This window comes from Esox lucius, chromosome 8 (assembly GCF_011004845.1).
Source record: "Esox lucius isolate fEsoLuc1 chromosome 8, fEsoLuc1.pri, whole genome shotgun sequence".
Classification (NCBI taxonomy): domain Eukaryota; kingdom Metazoa; phylum Chordata; class Actinopteri; order Esociformes; family Esocidae; genus Esox; species Esox lucius.
In genome coordinates, this window is record NC_047576.1 from 24,780,739 (window position 1) to 24,799,960 (window position 19,222).

Consider the following 19,222-nt stretch of genomic DNA (forward strand, 5'->3'; position numbering starts at 1 on the left):
ATTCTGGGAACCCCTGTAGGTGCGTTACCTGAAAGGAGCATCTGACCGTGAAGGCAGAAAAAGGCGCAGCACAGCCGACCCCTTAAACCTAGGCTGACTACTGACACCCCAGCATCACTGAACTGGAACACTTTCTTTATCCTGCAGTCAGTAACATCAAGAAGCCCGAAGTGCCAGACTACACTCACCAAATCCACCCTGTTTTTTTTGTATTTTAACTTAAGTATTGGCTTATTTCATTCCGTCTTAACGATTCTATTTTAGTTTGTAAATCCTATTTCATACCTGTTACTTGATATTGCACATTAACTAGTACCAAAAATCTACTTTAATTTCATCAGTGTGCTTAACTGTTATTCTATTAATAATAGCTTGGAAATACTATTTCGTACCTCTGATACTTGATATTGCACATTACCTGGTACCAAATATTCTACTTACTCTGTTTTTAACATCAGCATTTTTCATTCCATCACAGTGCTTAACTGTTATTCTATTGTTAGAAATAGCTTGTAAATCCTTGTGCCACAGGTCAGCATTGCATTTATAATGGTCTGTTCTACTACTGTTTTTACCTCTGTATTTTTATATAAATATATATGTCAAGTTTTGTTTATCACAGATACAAGAGACACAGGTCTTATTGCAGCACGGTGTAAATCTTGTGCTCCAGGTCAGCAATGCCATTATAACGGTCTATTCTACTCCAGAGCTTTACTCTAAATTATTACCACTTTTCCTATTGTTAGAAATGGCTTGAAAATGTGATGTTATACCTCGATTTATTTGGTATCCTGCACATTCTTTGGTACCAAATATCCTCATTACTTGTTATGTTTACTAGTAGTTTCTTTCATCCCAGAGCTGACCTCGTTATATTATTAACAATGATTGTGTTTGTGTTATAATTTGCTTGTATGGCTGTTTTTTTTTTTTTTTTTTACCAAAATTTAATTGGAAACCTGCATGTTCTGTAGTGTGTATTTATATGTATATTTTTTTCTGCCTGTTATTTATTTCAGTTATCTGACACATCTTGTTTGAATGACCGTTACTGTTACAGTGAAATGTGGAATTAAAAATATTTGACTTCCTTGTTCATGCTTTGGCAGAATGTTATGGGAACTGAAGACATGCAATCATATCAAAGAGGTATATAAATGTAAAACGGTAATTGTTGTTTTGTGAAATGTTCAGTTGACATTGTTAAAATAAGTTACTGTGGATAATGTTGATATGAAAAGATTTTGAAGAACAAAAGTAAGCAAAATTCCACCACAATGTCATTGAGCTTCTATATGGTGCTTTTTAATTAATGTATTATATACAGTAAATGGACTGTTACTGGTAAGACATTGAACTAACACAAAGCAAGTGTTTAGATCCATGGATGTTGTTTTAGTAATGGAAAAGTAGGTGGTATGGGGAGAATGTGAGGGAAGAATTAAGAACAGAAGAAAAAATTGCTTTGTGTGGGCTTTTGGGGGTGGGGGGGCTGGCCCTTTTGGATGTGGATCTCGGATGTTTGTGCAGTCCTGGTTCGTGGCACAGCATTTATTTAATTTATTAATGTTTTCTTTACCTTTTCAAACCTTTCTTAATACATTCCTATAGTAAGGGCTGTAGTTCGTTGGAGAACAACGAGGCATGACACAGAGCTGCCGGGAAGCCCCTCTATTATAAATCTAAACATACACGCAATGACCAAGGGGGTCAATTAGGGTAGCTGGAAGTGCAGGCCTCGGCAAGGGAACCCCTCATCTGGACAGTCGGTTCAGTCTGCATCACCTGGAACATACAAAACACATTCAGCATTTCCAGACTCTCCTCTCCATACCTGTCTGAGAGTCCCTTTTTTTTAAATCCTTGCCTTGACGTGCTACCAGTAGTGACAAGCACACTAGCAAAACACAAAACTAAAGCAGAATCATTCAGGAAGGATGAGGAGAGATGGACTCCAGGTGTGGCTTGTCAGAAGAAACATTCACAAAAAATAAGGAGTGATGGACTCCAGGTGTGGCTTGTCAGTGCTCTTGGTTTTTTCTCAGGTGTCCTAAGGCTAGGGTGGCATGATGCTGAAGCGCCACTACTTTTTACTTTTTAGAAAGTAAAAAAATATAGATTGTAGTCCCTCTGCCTGAGATTGAAATTAAGGGAACACTTAAATCACACATTGGGTCTCGGTGAACTAAATACAGTGGGGAGAACAAGTATTTGACACACTGAAGATTTTGCAGGTTTTCCTACTTACAAAACATGTAGAGGTCTGTCATTTTTATCATAGGTACACTTCAACGGTGAGAAACGGAATCTATTATTGCATGGCATAAGTATTTGATACATCAGAAAAACAGAACTTAATATTTGGTACAGAAACCTTTGTTTGCAGTTACAGAGATCATACGTTTCCTGTAGTTCTTGACCAGGTTTGCACACACTGCAGCAGGGATTTTGGCCCACTCCTCCATACAGACCTTGACCAGGTTTGCACACACTGTGCCTGAGCTCATTTAAGTCGAAAACTCCCCTCTGGTCTGACAAATCAAAATTATATATTTTTTTGGGGAATCATGGATGCCACGTCCTCTGGGCTAAAGAGGAGAGGGACCATCAGTGCATGCTCATGCCATCACACTGCCTCCCCCGTGTTTTACAGATGATGTGGTATGCTTAGGATCATGAGCAGTTCCAAGCCTTCTCCATACTTTTTTCTTCCCATCATTCTAGTACAGATTTTTCCTGGCAAAGTCTAATCTGTCCTTTCTATTCTTGAGGCTTAGGAATGATTTGTACATTGTGGTGGACCCTCTTTATTTGCTCTTGTGAAATGTTCTCTTTATGGTAGACTTTGATAATGATATGCCTACTTCCTGGAGAGTGTTCTTCACTTGGCTGGATGTTGTGAAGGGGTTTTTCTTTACCATGGAAACGATCCTATGGTTATCCACCACTGTTGTCTTCTATGGACATACATGCCTTTTTATGTTGCACCATAAAAAAAAGAAGGATGGCCTGTTTCACTTTGACCGCTTGTTGTGGGTTCACAGCAATAGCTTCCAAATGTGAATGCCAAACCTGAAATCAATGTGCATTGGAAATTTGAGCTGTCACTTATGCCTATATCGGAACACCCCTATAAAATAGGCCCTTCGGCTCAGGGTGGCCTATGGCATCCATCCCCTGGGTGCTGTTTGTCTCTGTCAGGGAGAACCAGAGGAAGTAGTGGGATATGCACCGAGGCAAAAGGTCCACACGCTTTTCCAAACTTGTATCATATCATCTTCACCACAAGACGATGAGGGACATTTTTTCGTGACAACAAATGTCCCACTGTTTTCCTTCCCTTGGGATGGATAGCCATAGGAAGGCCAGACATGGAAGGACACACGTCAGCAATTGTATTGCCAACTACAGGGACTGTAATGAAACATAAGCACCCGCGGTTGGGCTTTGGAAGTACAGAGACAGCATGTGTTCTTTGTAATGTCATGTGATGAGGAACCTACCTAAGCTGTTGCACATTTAGGCGGATATGTCTGCAAATAAGATAAGGTGTAAAGATGGTTTCAGTGTGTTTAAAAACAATGTTGGGATTTTATTGTTAAAATTGCTTTTATAGTTTAAATGCTGTTCTTTATGTGCATTAAGACATTTTTTCCCCCTAAACTGTAGTACACCCTTCATTCAGAAATTGGGAGAATACTCATTTAGAATGCCTTAAGCTTTCATAGTAACAGCATTTTTATAATCTCTGGTTGTTGTGTTGATTTGTTGATGAGTTAGGTTTGAGATGTTAATTTCTCAGACACCACTAAATATTTGATTTCATTTCAAAAATGTCTCATTGTGCCCCAACCGTGCATGGACCCAGTTAAACCAACTCTTCCAAACAAGCTGGACCAGTTTTCCTGCAGATTTGACTTTCAAAAGTCACTGAATCACGAGATAAACTCCCTCCCCCTCCCAAACTCAAACCTAAAGTCAATGACAGACAATCAGCAGAGGGACATGACATTTTGACAATTGACTTCAGTATAACATATATTTAGTAATTATGTGAGAACTAGCACCTAGCCTAATAAGACTGTTTTTGCATTTTCAACATGTGTAATTACATAGATTTGTTTTGTGATTTAGCAGATGCTCATATTCAGAGCAATTGGCAGGCACAGTGACCCCAAACTTTTGAATGGCAGTGTATGTTTGGATGTTGAAGTCATCCAGTAGGTCTACAACAGAAGCTGGAAGATGACAGCAATATTAAGCTTGAAAGGGACAGTGACTTTAACAGAATGCAGTTCAAGAGGAAAGGTGAACAAGGAAGATGATAGAAGATCTTAGTTTTGGAGAAATCGTTAGCCTTGTGCTTCCACCACAAAGACCAGGCATTCTAAGACCAAGAAAACAAAGAGTCTGATGAAGTGTACATTTTAGCTCTGCACTGTAGCTCTGCATTCAACAACATCATCCCAGAACTACTACAATACAAGCGGTCCTAAAAGAATGTGTCCAGCTCTATCTTTTGGTGAATCACTGACTTCCTGACAACAAATAAAAACCCATACATACCTCAGTATGAATATCACATTCAATATGACATCACCTGTCCTGTATTGATCAAGGGTCCAAAACATTTATTACCCCACTCCAGTGGAAAATCCAGTCTGACCAGGAGTGTGTTTGCGTGAGAGATAATGTGTGAGAGAGAGAGAGAGAGAGAGAGGGGGGGGGGGGGGGGTGGTAGCCTATATGCTTAATGTCATCAAATGTAGCTTGTAACCTATTCCTCTGCCTATTGGGAATACATGGGGGAAATCGTGTGAACAAGACAATGTGAATGTTAGAAATGGTTCCATTATGATTGTTTTACTGGGATTTCTAGCGTTGCTGGACATTTTTCAGGGCTGTTTGTTCTTTCTGTTAGGAAAACATTCATTTAGAAAAGCCTTATGATTCTAAAAAGCTGTTGTAGATGAGCTGGTTTAATGTAAAAATGTAGTGGGGGCTATATACAGGTGTACACATTTTAGTTGATGTAGCGTGACAGTTATGATTCATATGCAGGTGTCTAACTGCTTGTAAATATGATGTCGACATGCCGTTGTTAAAGGGGAATAACAACAAATATCTACAATTTGTCTAAGTTCATAAATCGCTTGAAGTAATTGCTGGACTATCTCTCTAAAAGGCGAATCTTGTGTGAGTGCAGCATCATTTGGTTATATTGCTCTCCCCAAACTAAAGCGTTTTGATCAAACTTTGCAAAATAACGAGTATCTACGTAAAAACTGAGCAACTCAGCAAAAACACACAAATGAGGAAAACAAAATCGATTTTGTTATACCATGTACATTTTTTGTGATAAATGTCATTTGCAGATGGAACATTTTACCATTTCACCTAACATCTCCAAAGACGGCTTGTTGACCTGTGCAGTAAGCCATCTATGGAGGAGATGTTTAAAAAGGTCACATTTTCCTGAGTGAGAGAGTTGCATATATAAACAGACAGTAATTATATAACTAATATAAGTCAATCAAAGTCTAGGTATTTATGGAGTATGGAAAGTATTTGCCTCAGGTATGTAAAGATTCTGGTATAGACGTCCAGGTTGAGCAAGCAGCATTATAAAAACCAGAACAGCATTAGATGTGATTTGGAAAACATATCACAACATTGACAGTTCTGAGTGGGAGTTTCTGTGATGAAGTGTAAACAATAATTAGATATAATTTCATAATGTAAGACAGGTGATTATAAAGGGTGGCATATTCATAATTTTGAATAGAAAATTATAAGCAGTCTTGAAAAGCTGTCATTCATTGCAGTCCTACTTGTTTTTGAGAAGTAAAAATGTATTTCCACTGTGGATGTATTAAACTGCACGATTGCTTTGACAGCATACTAATATATGAGTAATGAACATACAGTACATATTGGACTGCATTATGCACTGATGAAACAAAGTATCAGCAGTATACAGTATTTGTATCCATTTTCATTAGGCTACTTTAAATTGTTGACTTTTATTTTGAAGCTGAAACTAAGAGATGGGAGGAATCCATTACCTTGTCTCACGCTGGCTCGCGATTATTGTGGCCAGCTGCTTTTAGGTGATGAAAGTACTACAGTAGGCGACTAAGTGGTTCAAAACTAAGCCCGCTAAACGTTTTGGGTAAATAAACCACATTGCGTGTACATGAATAACAAGTGGTGAGTAAAAACAATTAATTAATGCACTGTTAACAATTAATGCACTGTCTTGATAATTATAACTTCGTATGAGTCTTTTTTCCTGGCAATATTAATACTTCTTTCGTTCCTTAAAATATACTCTTCATAGCCTACACCAGAATTACCTTTAATCGCTAACAAATTATACATTATAATATGCCGTATACATTATAGTGGGACAGAATACCCCAAATCTACACGAAGTCAGCATACATTTGGGTGGTGAGTGCATTTTTATACTGTACTTTTCAGAAGTCATAATAAACTGCCTCCTAGCTCGTGTAGTAAGGCAGATGGTGTGCATATAAAATAATGGGAAATGAACTGTGAGTACATATGAAATGTACATGCATTGACAGTTGATGTATACATTTAGTTTTTCTGCAGTATGTTTAGATTAAGGGAGACGTTTTTTAGTGCAGTTATTTATTTTACAGGTTGGAGGTGACTTGATGTAGTGAGTAGGTTAGGCTCTAATTTTAGTAGTCTCTGGTAAACTACAGATTGTCGAATATGCTGTGTACGACAGACTATAGGTCATGTATGAGAGGCAGAAAATGGATGTGGCAGGGAGGCAGCCTAGCATTGCGTTGGTGTGTTGTCATGGGTTGTGAAGGTGGTATTGGTTGCGGTTTTGAAAACATTGTTGAAAGGAGTAGGTTACTCATTACGAATGCCTTAAGCTTTAACAGCTCTTGTTGGGAACTGCATTCTTACTGTCAGAGACGGTTCGTTTCATGATATTTTCACCTAGACTATCTGCATGATTTAAAGGGGCATTTCCGCAAAATTGTCATTTAATCCTGCGAAATATCCTTTAGCTCTGGTTCCTGGAGGTAAAAAAAAAAGTATGGCAATTTATGTACAACCTGATTCCTTATCCTTAAGACAGTTTCCTGTAAGACAATATACATGCTTTAAAAAGAATAGACAGAAAGCAGTAAACATTATTTTTCAATGCAGCATCATGAGTTTGTCCATTTAAACTGTGTATAGTCAATTAGTTTGTTAGCACTCATGTGGATGCACTGAGCAGGCTAGATACTGAGCAATGTGGAGCAGAAAATAACTGTCAATAGACCTGTGTAACAAGGTAATGTAACTTTCTAAAAGATGGAAAAGGATATATAAAGATATCTCTTGATACCAAGGTCAGGTAGACCAAGAAAGATTTCAGCCAAAACTGCCAGAAGATTTGTTTGGGATACAAAGGAAAACCCACAGGTAACCTCAGGAGAAATACAGGCTACTCAGGAAAAAGACGGTGTGGTTGTTTCAAGGGGCACAATACGACGATACTTAAACAAAAATGAGCTACATGGTCCACTTGGAGTGATAAGATCAAAACAGAGCTTTATGTTCACAACCACAAGCTCTATGTTTGGACAGGGATCAACAAGTACCATCCCCACTGTGAAGCATGCTGGTGAATCTTGTGAAAATGTATGGCAAGATGAATGCAGCATGTTATCAGAAAATACTGGCAGACAATTTGCATTCTTTTGTACAATTTGCATTCTGCTGGACTTTCTAGCACGACAATGACCCTAAGCGCAAGGCCAATTTACCCTCCATTGGTTACAGCAGAAAAAGGTGAAGGTTCTGGAGTGGTATTAGTTATATAATTATTAGTTACACTTATCTACAGTACTTTGGGAATCCTGCCACTCATAACACCCATTTGTCTGTGGGTTAAACATGGAGAATTCATTATGGGTTGTAAATACCTTGTGACCTTTGAGTAATTTTGCTGTTTTAAAGTAAATGGTTTACGTAATGTTAACTAATGTACTGTTATTAATAGCAAATGTTAGTAGCAGTACTAGCTAGCTACTACGGCAGCCACTACCACTAGCCACACCAAGTTACTTTACGTATTCAAGATAAGTTAGACAATTACATACACCGGCTAATGAAGGAAAAATACACAAAATGTATACTAACTGAACTATCTGGACATTGTTTTGATGTACAATACTTTAGCGTTATAGCTGGAAAAGAACATAGTTAAAAACTAAAGCTGACATTACCCACTTGACTTGAGATACCTACGTGACCATTGGAAAATACACGTTCCCGGTCTTCTTCTTTTAAATGAATGGCTGATCGTATCCATTGAAGGTGCATATACTGCCACCTACCGTACTGGAGTGTGAGGCCGCTCACGGCCTGCCTTTCTTACATCCTCCCGCCCAGACCTGAAGCCCTGAGAAATAGACATACAGCCTTAGCCACCATCCCAGTCCTCTTCCCGTCCCCCAGCAACCCCTCTACATCCCCTTTCCTACCCTCCCCTCTAACCTTCTCATACAACCTTTCCCTCTCAGCATCATACTGCTACCAATACAACACATGTTCAACCGTTTCCTCCACTCGACACCCATCACACAGCCCGTTTTCATGCTTACCTATCACCTTCAATGACATGTTTAATCCTGTATGCCCTAACCATAGTCAACACCACATGACCTCTTCTCTCCTACACCCCATATTCATCATCTCTACCCTCACTTTCCACTTCACCCCATAATACCCTCTCCCCTTCCTGCCACCATCCCACTTCCTCTGCCAACAGTCAACACCTACCCCCTTTATCAACATTTTAATTTCCCCCCGTCCTAACGGTACCTGTACACCCACCCCCTCCTTCCTACACACACTCCTAGCCAACCTATCAGCCCCTTCATTACCCTCCACACCAACATGAGCCGGCACCCAGCAGAACTGAACCACCACACCCATCCTCTCCAATCCCAACAACAACACCATCATCTCCACCAGCAAGTCACCTTCCAGTCTGTAAGCTGCCTAACACAGCTGCTGTGTCGGAACACACCACCACTCTCAATGGTCTCACCTCCTCCACCCACCAAGAATCATCGCCACTATCTCTTCCGTATAAACTCCCCACCTGGTCTGGCAATCTCTGAGCCATCTCTACATTACATTCCGGCACATACACCCCCACACCAACCCTTCCACTCTCCGAATCCTTTCACCCATCTGTATTTATCTGGAGAAACATGTAATACCCCTCACCAACATACCTTTCCACACATCGACCCATGCACCCCTCATCCCACTCCTTCCCACTAACAAACTGACATCCACCTCTGGCTTTGGAAACAACCAATGTGGAACATTACCCAGTGCAACTGTAGGCCCCGCTTCCCCCTCACTTAATCCATACTCCTTCACCAACTTCCCAATTACCCACCCATACACCTTCACCTTGCCCACTTCCCGCTCCCAGAAATGATCCACAGCCTTGACTGCTGGATCACCTTCATGCACCCCTTTAATCTGGCCCAGTACGCCAGTGCCAGTTTATCCCGCCTCAGTTCCAGCGGCATCTCCCCAACTTCCACTTGCAAGGCCTCAACCGATGTTGTCTTAAACGCACCTACACACACCCGTAATGCTGTCGCGTGGACCACATCAAAACATTTCAAAACACAGCCGTAATGCTGTCGCCTGGACCACATCTAAACATTTCAAAACACAGCTGTAATGCTGTCGCCTGGACCACATCTAAACATTTCAAAACACAGCCGTAATGCTGTCGCCTGGACCACATCTAAACATTTCAAAACACAGCCGTAACGATGTTGCCTGGACCACATCTAAACATTTCAACACACAGCCGTAACGATGTCGCCTGGACCACATCTAAACATTTCAACACACAGCCGTAACGATGTCGCCTGGACCACATCTAAACATTTCAACACTGATTTAGTTGCATACCCATACACAAAACGCCCATTGTCTAAAATTGACCTAATCAGCGTCTGATACATGCACACCAGAGTACGACTCCCCAATCATGCCCTACTATGGTTCATAGCCCTCCGACATCTCACAGCAATATACTGCACGTGGGTCCTCCATGTCAACTTCCCATCAAACCACAGGCCAAAGTACTTGAATTCTGACACCCGCACCAATTCCTGTCCATATACAGGTGCTGGTCATAAAATTAGAATATCATCAAAAAGTTTATTTATTTCAGTAATTCCATTAAAAAAGTTCAACTTGTATAATTTATACATTCATTTCACACAGACTGATATATTTCAAGTGTTTATTTCTTTTAATTTTGATGATTATAACTGAAAACTAATGAGAGATGTTGGCCAACTGAAAAGTATGAACATGAAAAGTATGCGCATGTACAGCACTCAATACTGAGTTGGGGCTGCTTTTGCCTGAATAACTGCAGCAATGCGGCGCGGCATGGAGTCGATCAGTCTGTGGCACTGCTCAGGTGTTATGAGAGCCCAGGTTGCTCTGATAGTGGCCTTCAGCTCTTCTGCATTGTTGGGTCTGGCGTATCGCATCTTCCTCTTCCCAATACCCCATAGATTTTCTATAGGGTTAAGGTCAGGCGAGTTTGCTGGCCAATTAAGAACAGGGATACCATGGTCCTTAAACCAGGTACTGGTAGCTTTGGCACTGTGCAGGTGCCAAGTCCTGTTGGAAAATGAAATCTGCATCTCCATAAAGTTGGTCAGCAGCAGGAAGCATGAAGTGCTCTAAAACTTCCTGGTAGATGGCTGCGTTGACCTTGGACCTCAGAAAACACAGTGGACCAACACCAGCAGATGACATGGCACCCCAAACCATCACTGATTGTGGAAACTTTACACTGGACTTCAAGCAACGTGGATTCTGTGCCTCTCATCTCTTCCTCCAGACTCTGGGACCTTGATTTCCAAAGGAAATGCAATAACAGGCCATGCTTAATTTCAACGACACTAACCTAGCTACGTTGTTGTTTCTTTTACTACAATGTCTGTCAGATAGAAAGCCAATGATAATGTTGCGTTAGCTAATCGCAGTTAGCTGGCTTGATGCTCGTTTTACTTTGGTTACGGTGTAACTCAGGGAAATTGTATCTTCTGGATCTAGCTAACTAATCAATGATGTCAGAAGTGTGTCAACACTAAACCAGATAGCTACCACAACATAGCATTAAATAAAGATATAGCATATTTGCTGTAGCTAACAACGCCTGATGTCCACCAGATACCTCAAACGCATTGCGCCGCGGCAGAAGTCATTCAATGTCAATGAAGCTATCTGAAAAGGTACGTTTCCAGTGCGATGCTGCATTGCGGAGCGTTTGGTGTAACGCATGTGTTCAATATTTCCAACTTGTGCGTGGTTTTACTGTTGCGGTGGTACGACAGAAGGTCAAGTTCAAGTTCGTGGCAACGAGTTTCACTTGACCATAGCCAACTAATAAAAAATGCTTACCCGTTACCTGTTTATTTATAAATTTATAATCTACATCGGTCAAGCTAAATTTGATAATCTGCTTAATAAAATAATTAAAGTGGCTACAGTACCTAACCAACGCAAAAAACGAATTAAGTAGATAACAAGTCAGCTAGCATTGTATCAACAGGTTTGACGTATCTGGTGGAAGGCGCAAATCAGCCTTTATTCTATGGCAGGCCAAGTGAGTCAATCATTAGCGCAAGACGCAGTAATGAAAAATACAACATTTTGGCAGACAACACGTTTATGGCTGAACTACGCTTGCTAAGTTCCTTTTATGGTTTTTAGGGAGAATTTGCTTGTTTTATTGTAGAACATCAATTTGCCATATTAAGTATTCATAACATTCATACAACATATCCATTCAATTGATTTTGCCACAGGTGATCTCCAGTCGAGTTCTAGAGACATCTCAAAGATGCTCAAAGGACACAGCATCCATCTGAGCTCAATTTGAAGTGGTCTGAATGCTATGTACATTTACATTTTCCATACATTAGAGGAACATTTCTGTTGTTATGGGACTTTGTATGTTGTTTGAAGGCAAAGAATATATTTGATCAATTAAAAGTTAAATATTTAACACAAAAAAATGGTTTCATATTTTCATATTTTCCCATCTCTGTTGATGATAATCTATGCCCTTCTTCAGCAGTATGGAGGAGGCCATGTACAGTAGGAAGTGATGAGAGTCAGAAAGACCCGTCAACTGCTCCTGGTGATCTGTCCCTTTTTGGTGCTGGGCTTTTTTTACTACACTTTTGAGAGACTGCACGGATGGGGACAGAAACCACGTAAGTACTGTATATTAACTGTAATAACCACACAGTCCCCACAATGTCCAGTTAATCTGAGAAGTACCGGGGGCTGCCACATTGGGCGCCTGGGGAACAATTAGGGTTAAATATCTTGCTCTAGTACAGATACTTTTTGACAGCTTTGAGCTAGCAATTTTTTGTTTTCTGGTAAGAAGTTCTGAAAGAAGTGTGGTAGGGCTAGGTGTTCCTGATTATTGTAACAGAGCATCATCCATGGACTTCAGTGCTAGTTATTGTAGCAGAGCATCATCCATGGACTTCAGTGCTAGTTATTGTAGCAGAGCATCATCCATGGACTTTAGTGCTAGTTATTGTAGAAGAGCATCATCCATGGACTTCAGTGCTAGTTATTGTAGAAGAGCATCATCCATGGACTTTAGTACTAGCGGAGGGTCTGATCTTCCTCACTCGGTGGAGAAAAAGTGCAGACAAAAAAGATTGACTTCTCCACCATTCCGACATCCTCCACCACTGTGAAAAGGGTCAGTATAGCGCCTCTCAATTGCGAGATTGGTGAAAATAGATTGGTGGATATAGTGAAACAAAGAAAAATGCAGTTCGGTGTAGGACTGGGCGGTATGGCAAGAAAAAGGTTTTCCAATATATTACATATTATTGATATATTACATTATTTGATATTGATGAATATAACTACACAGGGCTCTATGATGACATTTTTTACAAGGAGCTCCTCAGTTGAAAAATATAGGCCCAAGCAAAATTAATTTAGGAGCTCAATTCAGTTAAATAGTTCAAATTATCTCTGGTGCTGACAGTTAATCACAACAGTTATGGACAAAAACAGAGAGCTGAAAACATCTATCCAACCTTTTCAGGTATAAGAGTGATATAAAAAAAAGAAATTATGTTTGGGTGATTAACGTTTAAGCATAAGAAATGGAATATCAGGTATAGAAAACAGTGGCATGCTACTAAGGTTGAATATGAAAAATGTAAGTAGTCTATTATGATTTTATACACTCACCTAAAGGATTATTAGGAACACCATACTAATACTGTGTTTGACCCCCTTTCGCCTTCAGAACTGCCTTAATTCTATGTGGCATTGATTCAACAAGGTGCTGAAAGCATTCTTTAGAAATGTTGGCCCATATTGATAGGATAGCATCTTGCAGTTGATGGAGATTTGTGGGATGCACATCCAGGGCACGAAGCTCCCGTTCCACCACATCCCAAAGATGCTCTATTGGGTTGAGATCTGGTGACTGTGGTGGCCATTTCAGTACAGTGAACTCATTGTCATGTTCAAGAAACCAATTTGAAATGATTCAAGCCTTGTGACATGGTGCATTATACTGCTGGAAGTAGCCATCAGAGGATGGGTACATGGTGGTCATAAAGGGATGGACATGGTCAGAAACAATGCTCAGGTAGGCCGTGGCATTTAAACGATGCCCAATTGGCACTAAGGGGCCTAAAGTGTGCCAAGAAAACATCCCCCACACCATTACACCACCACCAGCAGCCTGGACAGTGGTAACAAGGCATGATGGATCCATGTTCTCATTCTGTTTACGCCAAATTCTGACTCTACCATCTGAATGTCTCAACAGAAATCGAGACTCATCAGACCAGGCAACATTCTTCCAGTCTTCAACTGTCCAATTTTGGTGAGCTCGTGCAAATTGTAGCCTCTTTTTCTTATTTGTAGTGGAGATGAGTGGTACCCGGTGGGGTCTTCTGCTGTGGTAGCCCATCCGCCTCAAGGTTGTGCGTGTTATGGTTTCACAAATGCTTTGCTGCATACCTCGGATGTAACGAATGGTTATTTCAGTCAAAGTTGCTCTTCTATCAGCTTGAATCAGTCGGCCCATTCTCCTCTGACCTCTAGCACAGGACTGCCGCATACTGGATGTTTTTCCCTTTTCACACCATTCTTTGTAAACCCTAGAAATGGTTGTGCGTGAAAATCCCAGTAACTGAGCAGATTGTGAAATACTCAGAACTGTCTGGCACCAACAACCATGCCACGCTGAAAATTGCTTAAATCACCTTTCTTTCCCATTCTGACATTCAGTCTGGAGTTCAGGAGATTGTCTTGACCAGGACCACACCCCTAAATGCATTGAAGCAACTGCCATGTGATTGGTTGATTAGATAATTGGATTAATGAGAAATTGAACAGTTGTTCCTAATAATCCTTTAGGTGAGTGTATATTTTCACATTTTATAAACAGTTTCATACATTTTGAGCCTTCAATTTGTCCTCTGGTGTGACATGGCAATTATTATGCAGCTTAAATTTCCGATTAGTAAATTACTTTAATCTGCATAAATTCAGTAAAATAAGGCATCATCTTCATTGAATGATGGGATACCCTCTTATTTTGAAGCCTTTTGTCAAACCTTTTTATAGATTCACAAATCTATGAATTCACAAATCATGTTGAGATAATTTGCCACATATTATTTCTGTTTTCCCAAAGAGAAAAACTTTGAATTATTCAATTTCTAATATCACACCATAGGAAACAATTTAATAATAATCCAGGAGGTTTATATAGGGTGGCTTCTGTCACTTTTGTGATTTTTGAGGTGGGTGGGAATTCCTGTGTGACGAATGGGCGGGGGTTCTGTTATGACCAGGCAGAACTTCCTACATGACGTATGATAAGGTGGAATTTCTGTTAACGTATGCATGTCTGGTGAATTAAATATGAAGGGGTGTGGTTTGACAATGCAACACAAGGGCCGTGCATTGGGTGTGAAAAAGTATGTTATGTATGATTGCTTTGATGTGTTCATAGATGTTTGATGTTTACAATCTACGTTCGTGTTCCGGCTTGTTAGATTCCCTACATTTTATGTTACGATAAATGTTATAATAACTGCATGAGTAACAGATTGTTTACGACCACCATTTGATGCATTGCAGCATTTCATGCCAACTTGTTCTGCTAATGGTCAGACAACTTTGTAGTGCATGGGATGAGAGTCTCTGCACTCAACAGATGAGAAATATACTGTTTCAGAATTTAATGAACAGGTTTCTTTAGGTAACTTTTTCCTCAAATTGTTTCTGTAACTTTGCGGTTTACAAATAGCAATATATTTTTGGGAGACCCGTTGTCCAATTCGTGTCCAAACCATTGATGTGCAGGAGTTGACATGAAGAGTGGGTTGAGGAGGATTCGGAAGATCCATCATGTACTAGGGCTACTCGATTTGGATAAAAATTCGAATTGCTATTTCTTTGCCAAATATTGCAATCAAGGTAATGATTTGCAATTTTCAAACAGTGTAAACTGTGTAGATAATCTCACTTTAAAATAGATAATGTGCTATTTAACTGAATACAAATTGAGTTCAGGGTTTTTATTTTAAACTTATTACCAATTTGAATATTTGTCAATATTGCAATTTAGATTATAATTTGATTAATCCTGCAGCCCTGTGGTGTAGTAAGTGCACTGGCAATCAACGTGCAGTGTCCAAGCAGGGTTGCCAGATTATAGTATACCACACAATCACCCGCAGACTCGCCATTTATTCAATACAACCCTATCTGTAAATCAGTCCGTCCAAGCCAATTTTTGCCCGCACACTGTAAAAGATATGGTTTCCACAACCCCTCTGACTGAAAAATAGCCCACTTGTGCGGGAACCATCTGATAACAGAGTCCAAGGACTGCCCGGATAGGATTAGGGAGTTTGTGGTAAGGGTCCATGCTGTGCAGTTGGTGTCTTTTTGATAGACACAGGAATTTGTGGGAGTGGGTGATTATGCAGTCTGTGCTTTAATTGCATGCATTTGTTTTGGAGTTTTTTCCCTTGTTTTCCTCATCAACATAGTGTTTCATTTTTCTGTCTCATGTATCTCTATCTTTCTCTTATTTAGTGTATGACCAAGAGGGATTTTTGCTGGAGCTAGATGATATGTAAGTATTCACCTAATCCAATTTATTGTGCTTTATCCTATTTATTTTGCTCTGTCTTCACAACATGAATTTTGTTGTTTTGAGTAGCCTCAACCCTTTCCACTATCTGTATCGCTTCATGAATGTCTCCTAATGATTCATGTAAGCTCTACCTATACCGCTTTACTGTGATTTAATTAAGAATGCACAAAATAGTACACTTTATGGTCAAACACCAACAATATAGGCTGGAAGGGGTATGTGATCCTTTAAGATAATGACTTTTTCCATTATGGATCATTAGAGTCCGGTGTCCCAATCAGTGAGATCACATTAAATCGTTACAGACAGGTTTACACAGAAGCACATTTCAATCTTGGAATTCCCCAGTCAGAGTCCTCACAACCTTATTGAAATGCTGCAGCGTGACCTGAAGCAAGCTATCCATGCAAGATGTCCAAGAATATTAATGAACTGAAGCAGTATTGTAAGGAAGGATGGTCCAAAATACCTCCTAACTGTTGTGGTCAGCAGCTTCTCAATTGGACCTGGGATCATGTCTTCTTTTTTGAGAAATAACTTAATACATTAACATTGTTTCATACATTAACAAATTATTATTGATTGTATCTGGAAGGAAATAAAAGGTATTTTTTTACCATTGTCATTCCTACAATCAGGGCTCGACAATAACGATGCCCCGGGGTGGGCCAGTGCAAAAAAGACATGTTGGCACGCGCCGTTGTCCAATCAAGAGTTGAGTAGTGATGTGATGAGTGGTTGTCAAATGTTATTTCTCTAATCTCAATACATTCTTTTAAACAACTGGAGGGAGACAAAAAGTGAAGATGGCAGCAAAGGAAAATTATGAGCTCAAACGGAACCGTAACTTTTTCCATCAGTGGAAAAAATTATTTACCTGGGTCGACTTTGACTGAACTCAGACGCACTGTTTCGTCTGTCGTAAGTTCGCGGCTAAAGCAGACAAATGTGGGTCTTTTTATACAGTTACTGACAATTTCCGAAAACAATCCCTGACCAGACATGCTAATAGCAGACAGCACCTTGTCTACGTGGCAGCTAAGCGGGTGGCTGACAATCCCGCGCTGCTCAGGATTTTAAATGCAGATGCCCATCGTGTCATTGCACGACTTATAACAACGGCATATCTCGTAACTAAAACGAACCAGCCGTTCGCCTCGTTCCCCTGGGCCGTTGAACTTCCGCAAAAGAATGTTATCGACCTGGGTAGTCTGTATCATACTGATGTGGCATGTCGCGGGCAATCAACTAGTTACGTCTACTGATTATTTTTTAGGACGGTCAGATAATGGTTGAAACGTTAAGCTAGTTGTGTCCCAATCTTTAATAAAAACAATCTTCACCGCGGTGTTTTGAGTCAATGATATGCCATTCATTTTTTTTAATGATTAGCCTGTCATTTTATAATTCTAGAAATGTTTTATTTTGCAATTAAAGGAGGTGGATGATTAAGGCAATTAATTTTGACGGAAAGTATTATATTTTTGAAGGACCAGAGGTTGTACAGCTTCAACCATTTAGTTGTGTAGAGATTGTTGTCAGCAGGAGAGATACCTCATGTTTGAGGTCGGTTAGTTTGTTTTGATTTAAAAGTAAATTGTTTTGTTGACTTATCTTTTTATTTTTTTATAATTTAAAATGTGATTTAGTTTTTATATCTAGGATGTATGTAATAGACTAACATGTTAACAGAATAACATAACTTATAAGTCTTTGGTTTTGTTGTAACACTGATAAATTACAACTTTTGGAGTGTGTGAAACCCTTCCTTTACTCTTTCTAATCTTGATAATAATTCTGAGCAATGGAGAACCAGGGGATTCTCCATTGGTAATAATACAAATTACCTAGTATAAACCCAATATACTAACTAATAAATCAGTTATAGTCAGTGTATTGGCAGCAGGTTAGCCTAACAGTCAATAGAATTCAAAAGGTTGCTGGTTCTAATCCCTGACTCAACTAAGTGAAAGTCATTCTTTCCCTACGCAAGACCGTTGACCCTAATTGCGCCCAGATCGTTGCTGTAAAGAAGAATGTGTTCTTTGTGTGTTTACCTGGTATAATAACTGTTTCATTTGTTGAAATTCAGTGTTTAAAAAAAGTCAATGGAAATGCCTATGTACCTTTTGTACAGTAATTAGTGAATTGGTCAGGGGTTTTAATGTCTTGCTTGACCTGTCTGTCTCTGATCTCTCCTCCTTGTACCACAGGTCTTTAGAGCACTACAATAGATATCTCAGTAAGGAAAGCTGCAAGACAGGCTATGCAGCTGCAAAGATGGCCACCCTATATCCAGAGTGAGAAATGTTTTATGTTATCATTTCTACTGGTTTTCTATTTTATTAAATAGTAGCCTTTTGCTCCTATTTTAGTTTATTTCATTTATTACCCTTAGATGAGATGAGGCTTTTTCGCAATGGTTTTAATATGAGAACACTTTCACGGGGGAAAACATGTTGTTTGTGTATGTGTCACAAATTGGTGGATGTACAGAGGAAGTAGGTGTGGGCTTGGATAAGAGTTAAACTAAACCGGTCTTACACACACACACACCTTGTCACCGGCCCCCACCATGCATGGACCCAGTTGAAGGACTTATTGTTTATACGACTCTTCCAAACAAGATGGACCAGTTTTCCTGCAGATTTGATTTTCAAAGGCCGATCAATTACGAGATAGCATCACTCCCCCTCCCAAACCCACACCTAAAGTCAGTGACAAGCAATGATCAGTAAGACATTTAGTGGGCAAGACATTTTCTGGAGTGGACACTGACTTCGGTATAATATATATTTAGTAATTATCTGAGAACTAGTTTGTGTAATAGTACACATTTTTGTGATTTAGCAGATGCTCATATCCAGAGCAATTGGCAGGCACAGTTAGGATTAAGTGCCTTGCTCAAGGCCACTAGAGCACCAGATGAGGTGCAGGGGAAGGGTCGACATCAGGTCCTGCCCCGGT

General features: G+C 39.9%; 2 protein-coding genes across 11 annotated transcripts in view; one reads left to right on the plus strand and one right to left on the minus strand.

The window, feature by feature from the left end:
- Positions 1–1,307: 1,307 nt before the first annotated feature.
- The window catches only part of LOC106024423 (CMP-N-acetylneuraminate-beta-1,4-galactoside alpha-2,3-sialyltransferase-like), a 56,023-nt gene continuing 38,108 nt past the window's right edge, over positions 1,308–19,222 (minus strand). For all 3 annotated transcript variants that reach the window (XR_004576031.1, XR_004576030.1, XM_034293652.1), the window contains exon 3: positions 1,308–1,788. Coding sequence is in view for 1 of the 3 variants with exons in the window: in XM_034293652.1 (XP_034149543.1) it covers positions 1,714–1,788 (75 nt within the window). In the remaining 2 variants the exon portion in view is untranslated. The remainder of the gene's footprint in view (positions 1,789–19,222) is intronic.
- Positions 6,092–19,222, plus strand: part of LOC105011892 (CMP-N-acetylneuraminate-beta-1,4-galactoside alpha-2,3-sialyltransferase) — a 38,133-nt gene continuing 25,002 nt past the window's right edge. The window contains exons 1-7 of one of the 8 annotated variants that reach the window (XM_020049131.2): positions 6,092–6,213; positions 6,409–6,456; positions 11,901–11,991; positions 12,173–12,311; positions 13,910–13,966; positions 16,195–16,234; positions 18,469–18,555. In XM_020049131.2, the coding sequence (XP_019904690.2) occupies positions 12,203–12,311; positions 13,910–13,966; positions 16,195–16,234; positions 18,469–18,555 (293 nt within the window). In that variant the 5' untranslated portion in view covers positions 6,092–6,213; positions 6,409–6,456; positions 11,901–11,991; positions 12,173–12,202. Of the gene's footprint in view, positions 6,214–6,408; positions 6,457–11,900; positions 11,992–12,169; positions 12,312–13,909; positions 13,967–16,194; positions 16,235–18,468; positions 18,556–19,222 lie in introns of all 8 variants that reach the window. The other 7 variants (XM_020049132.2, XM_020049130.2, XM_020049128.2 and 4 more) reach the window with 7 other exon arrangements.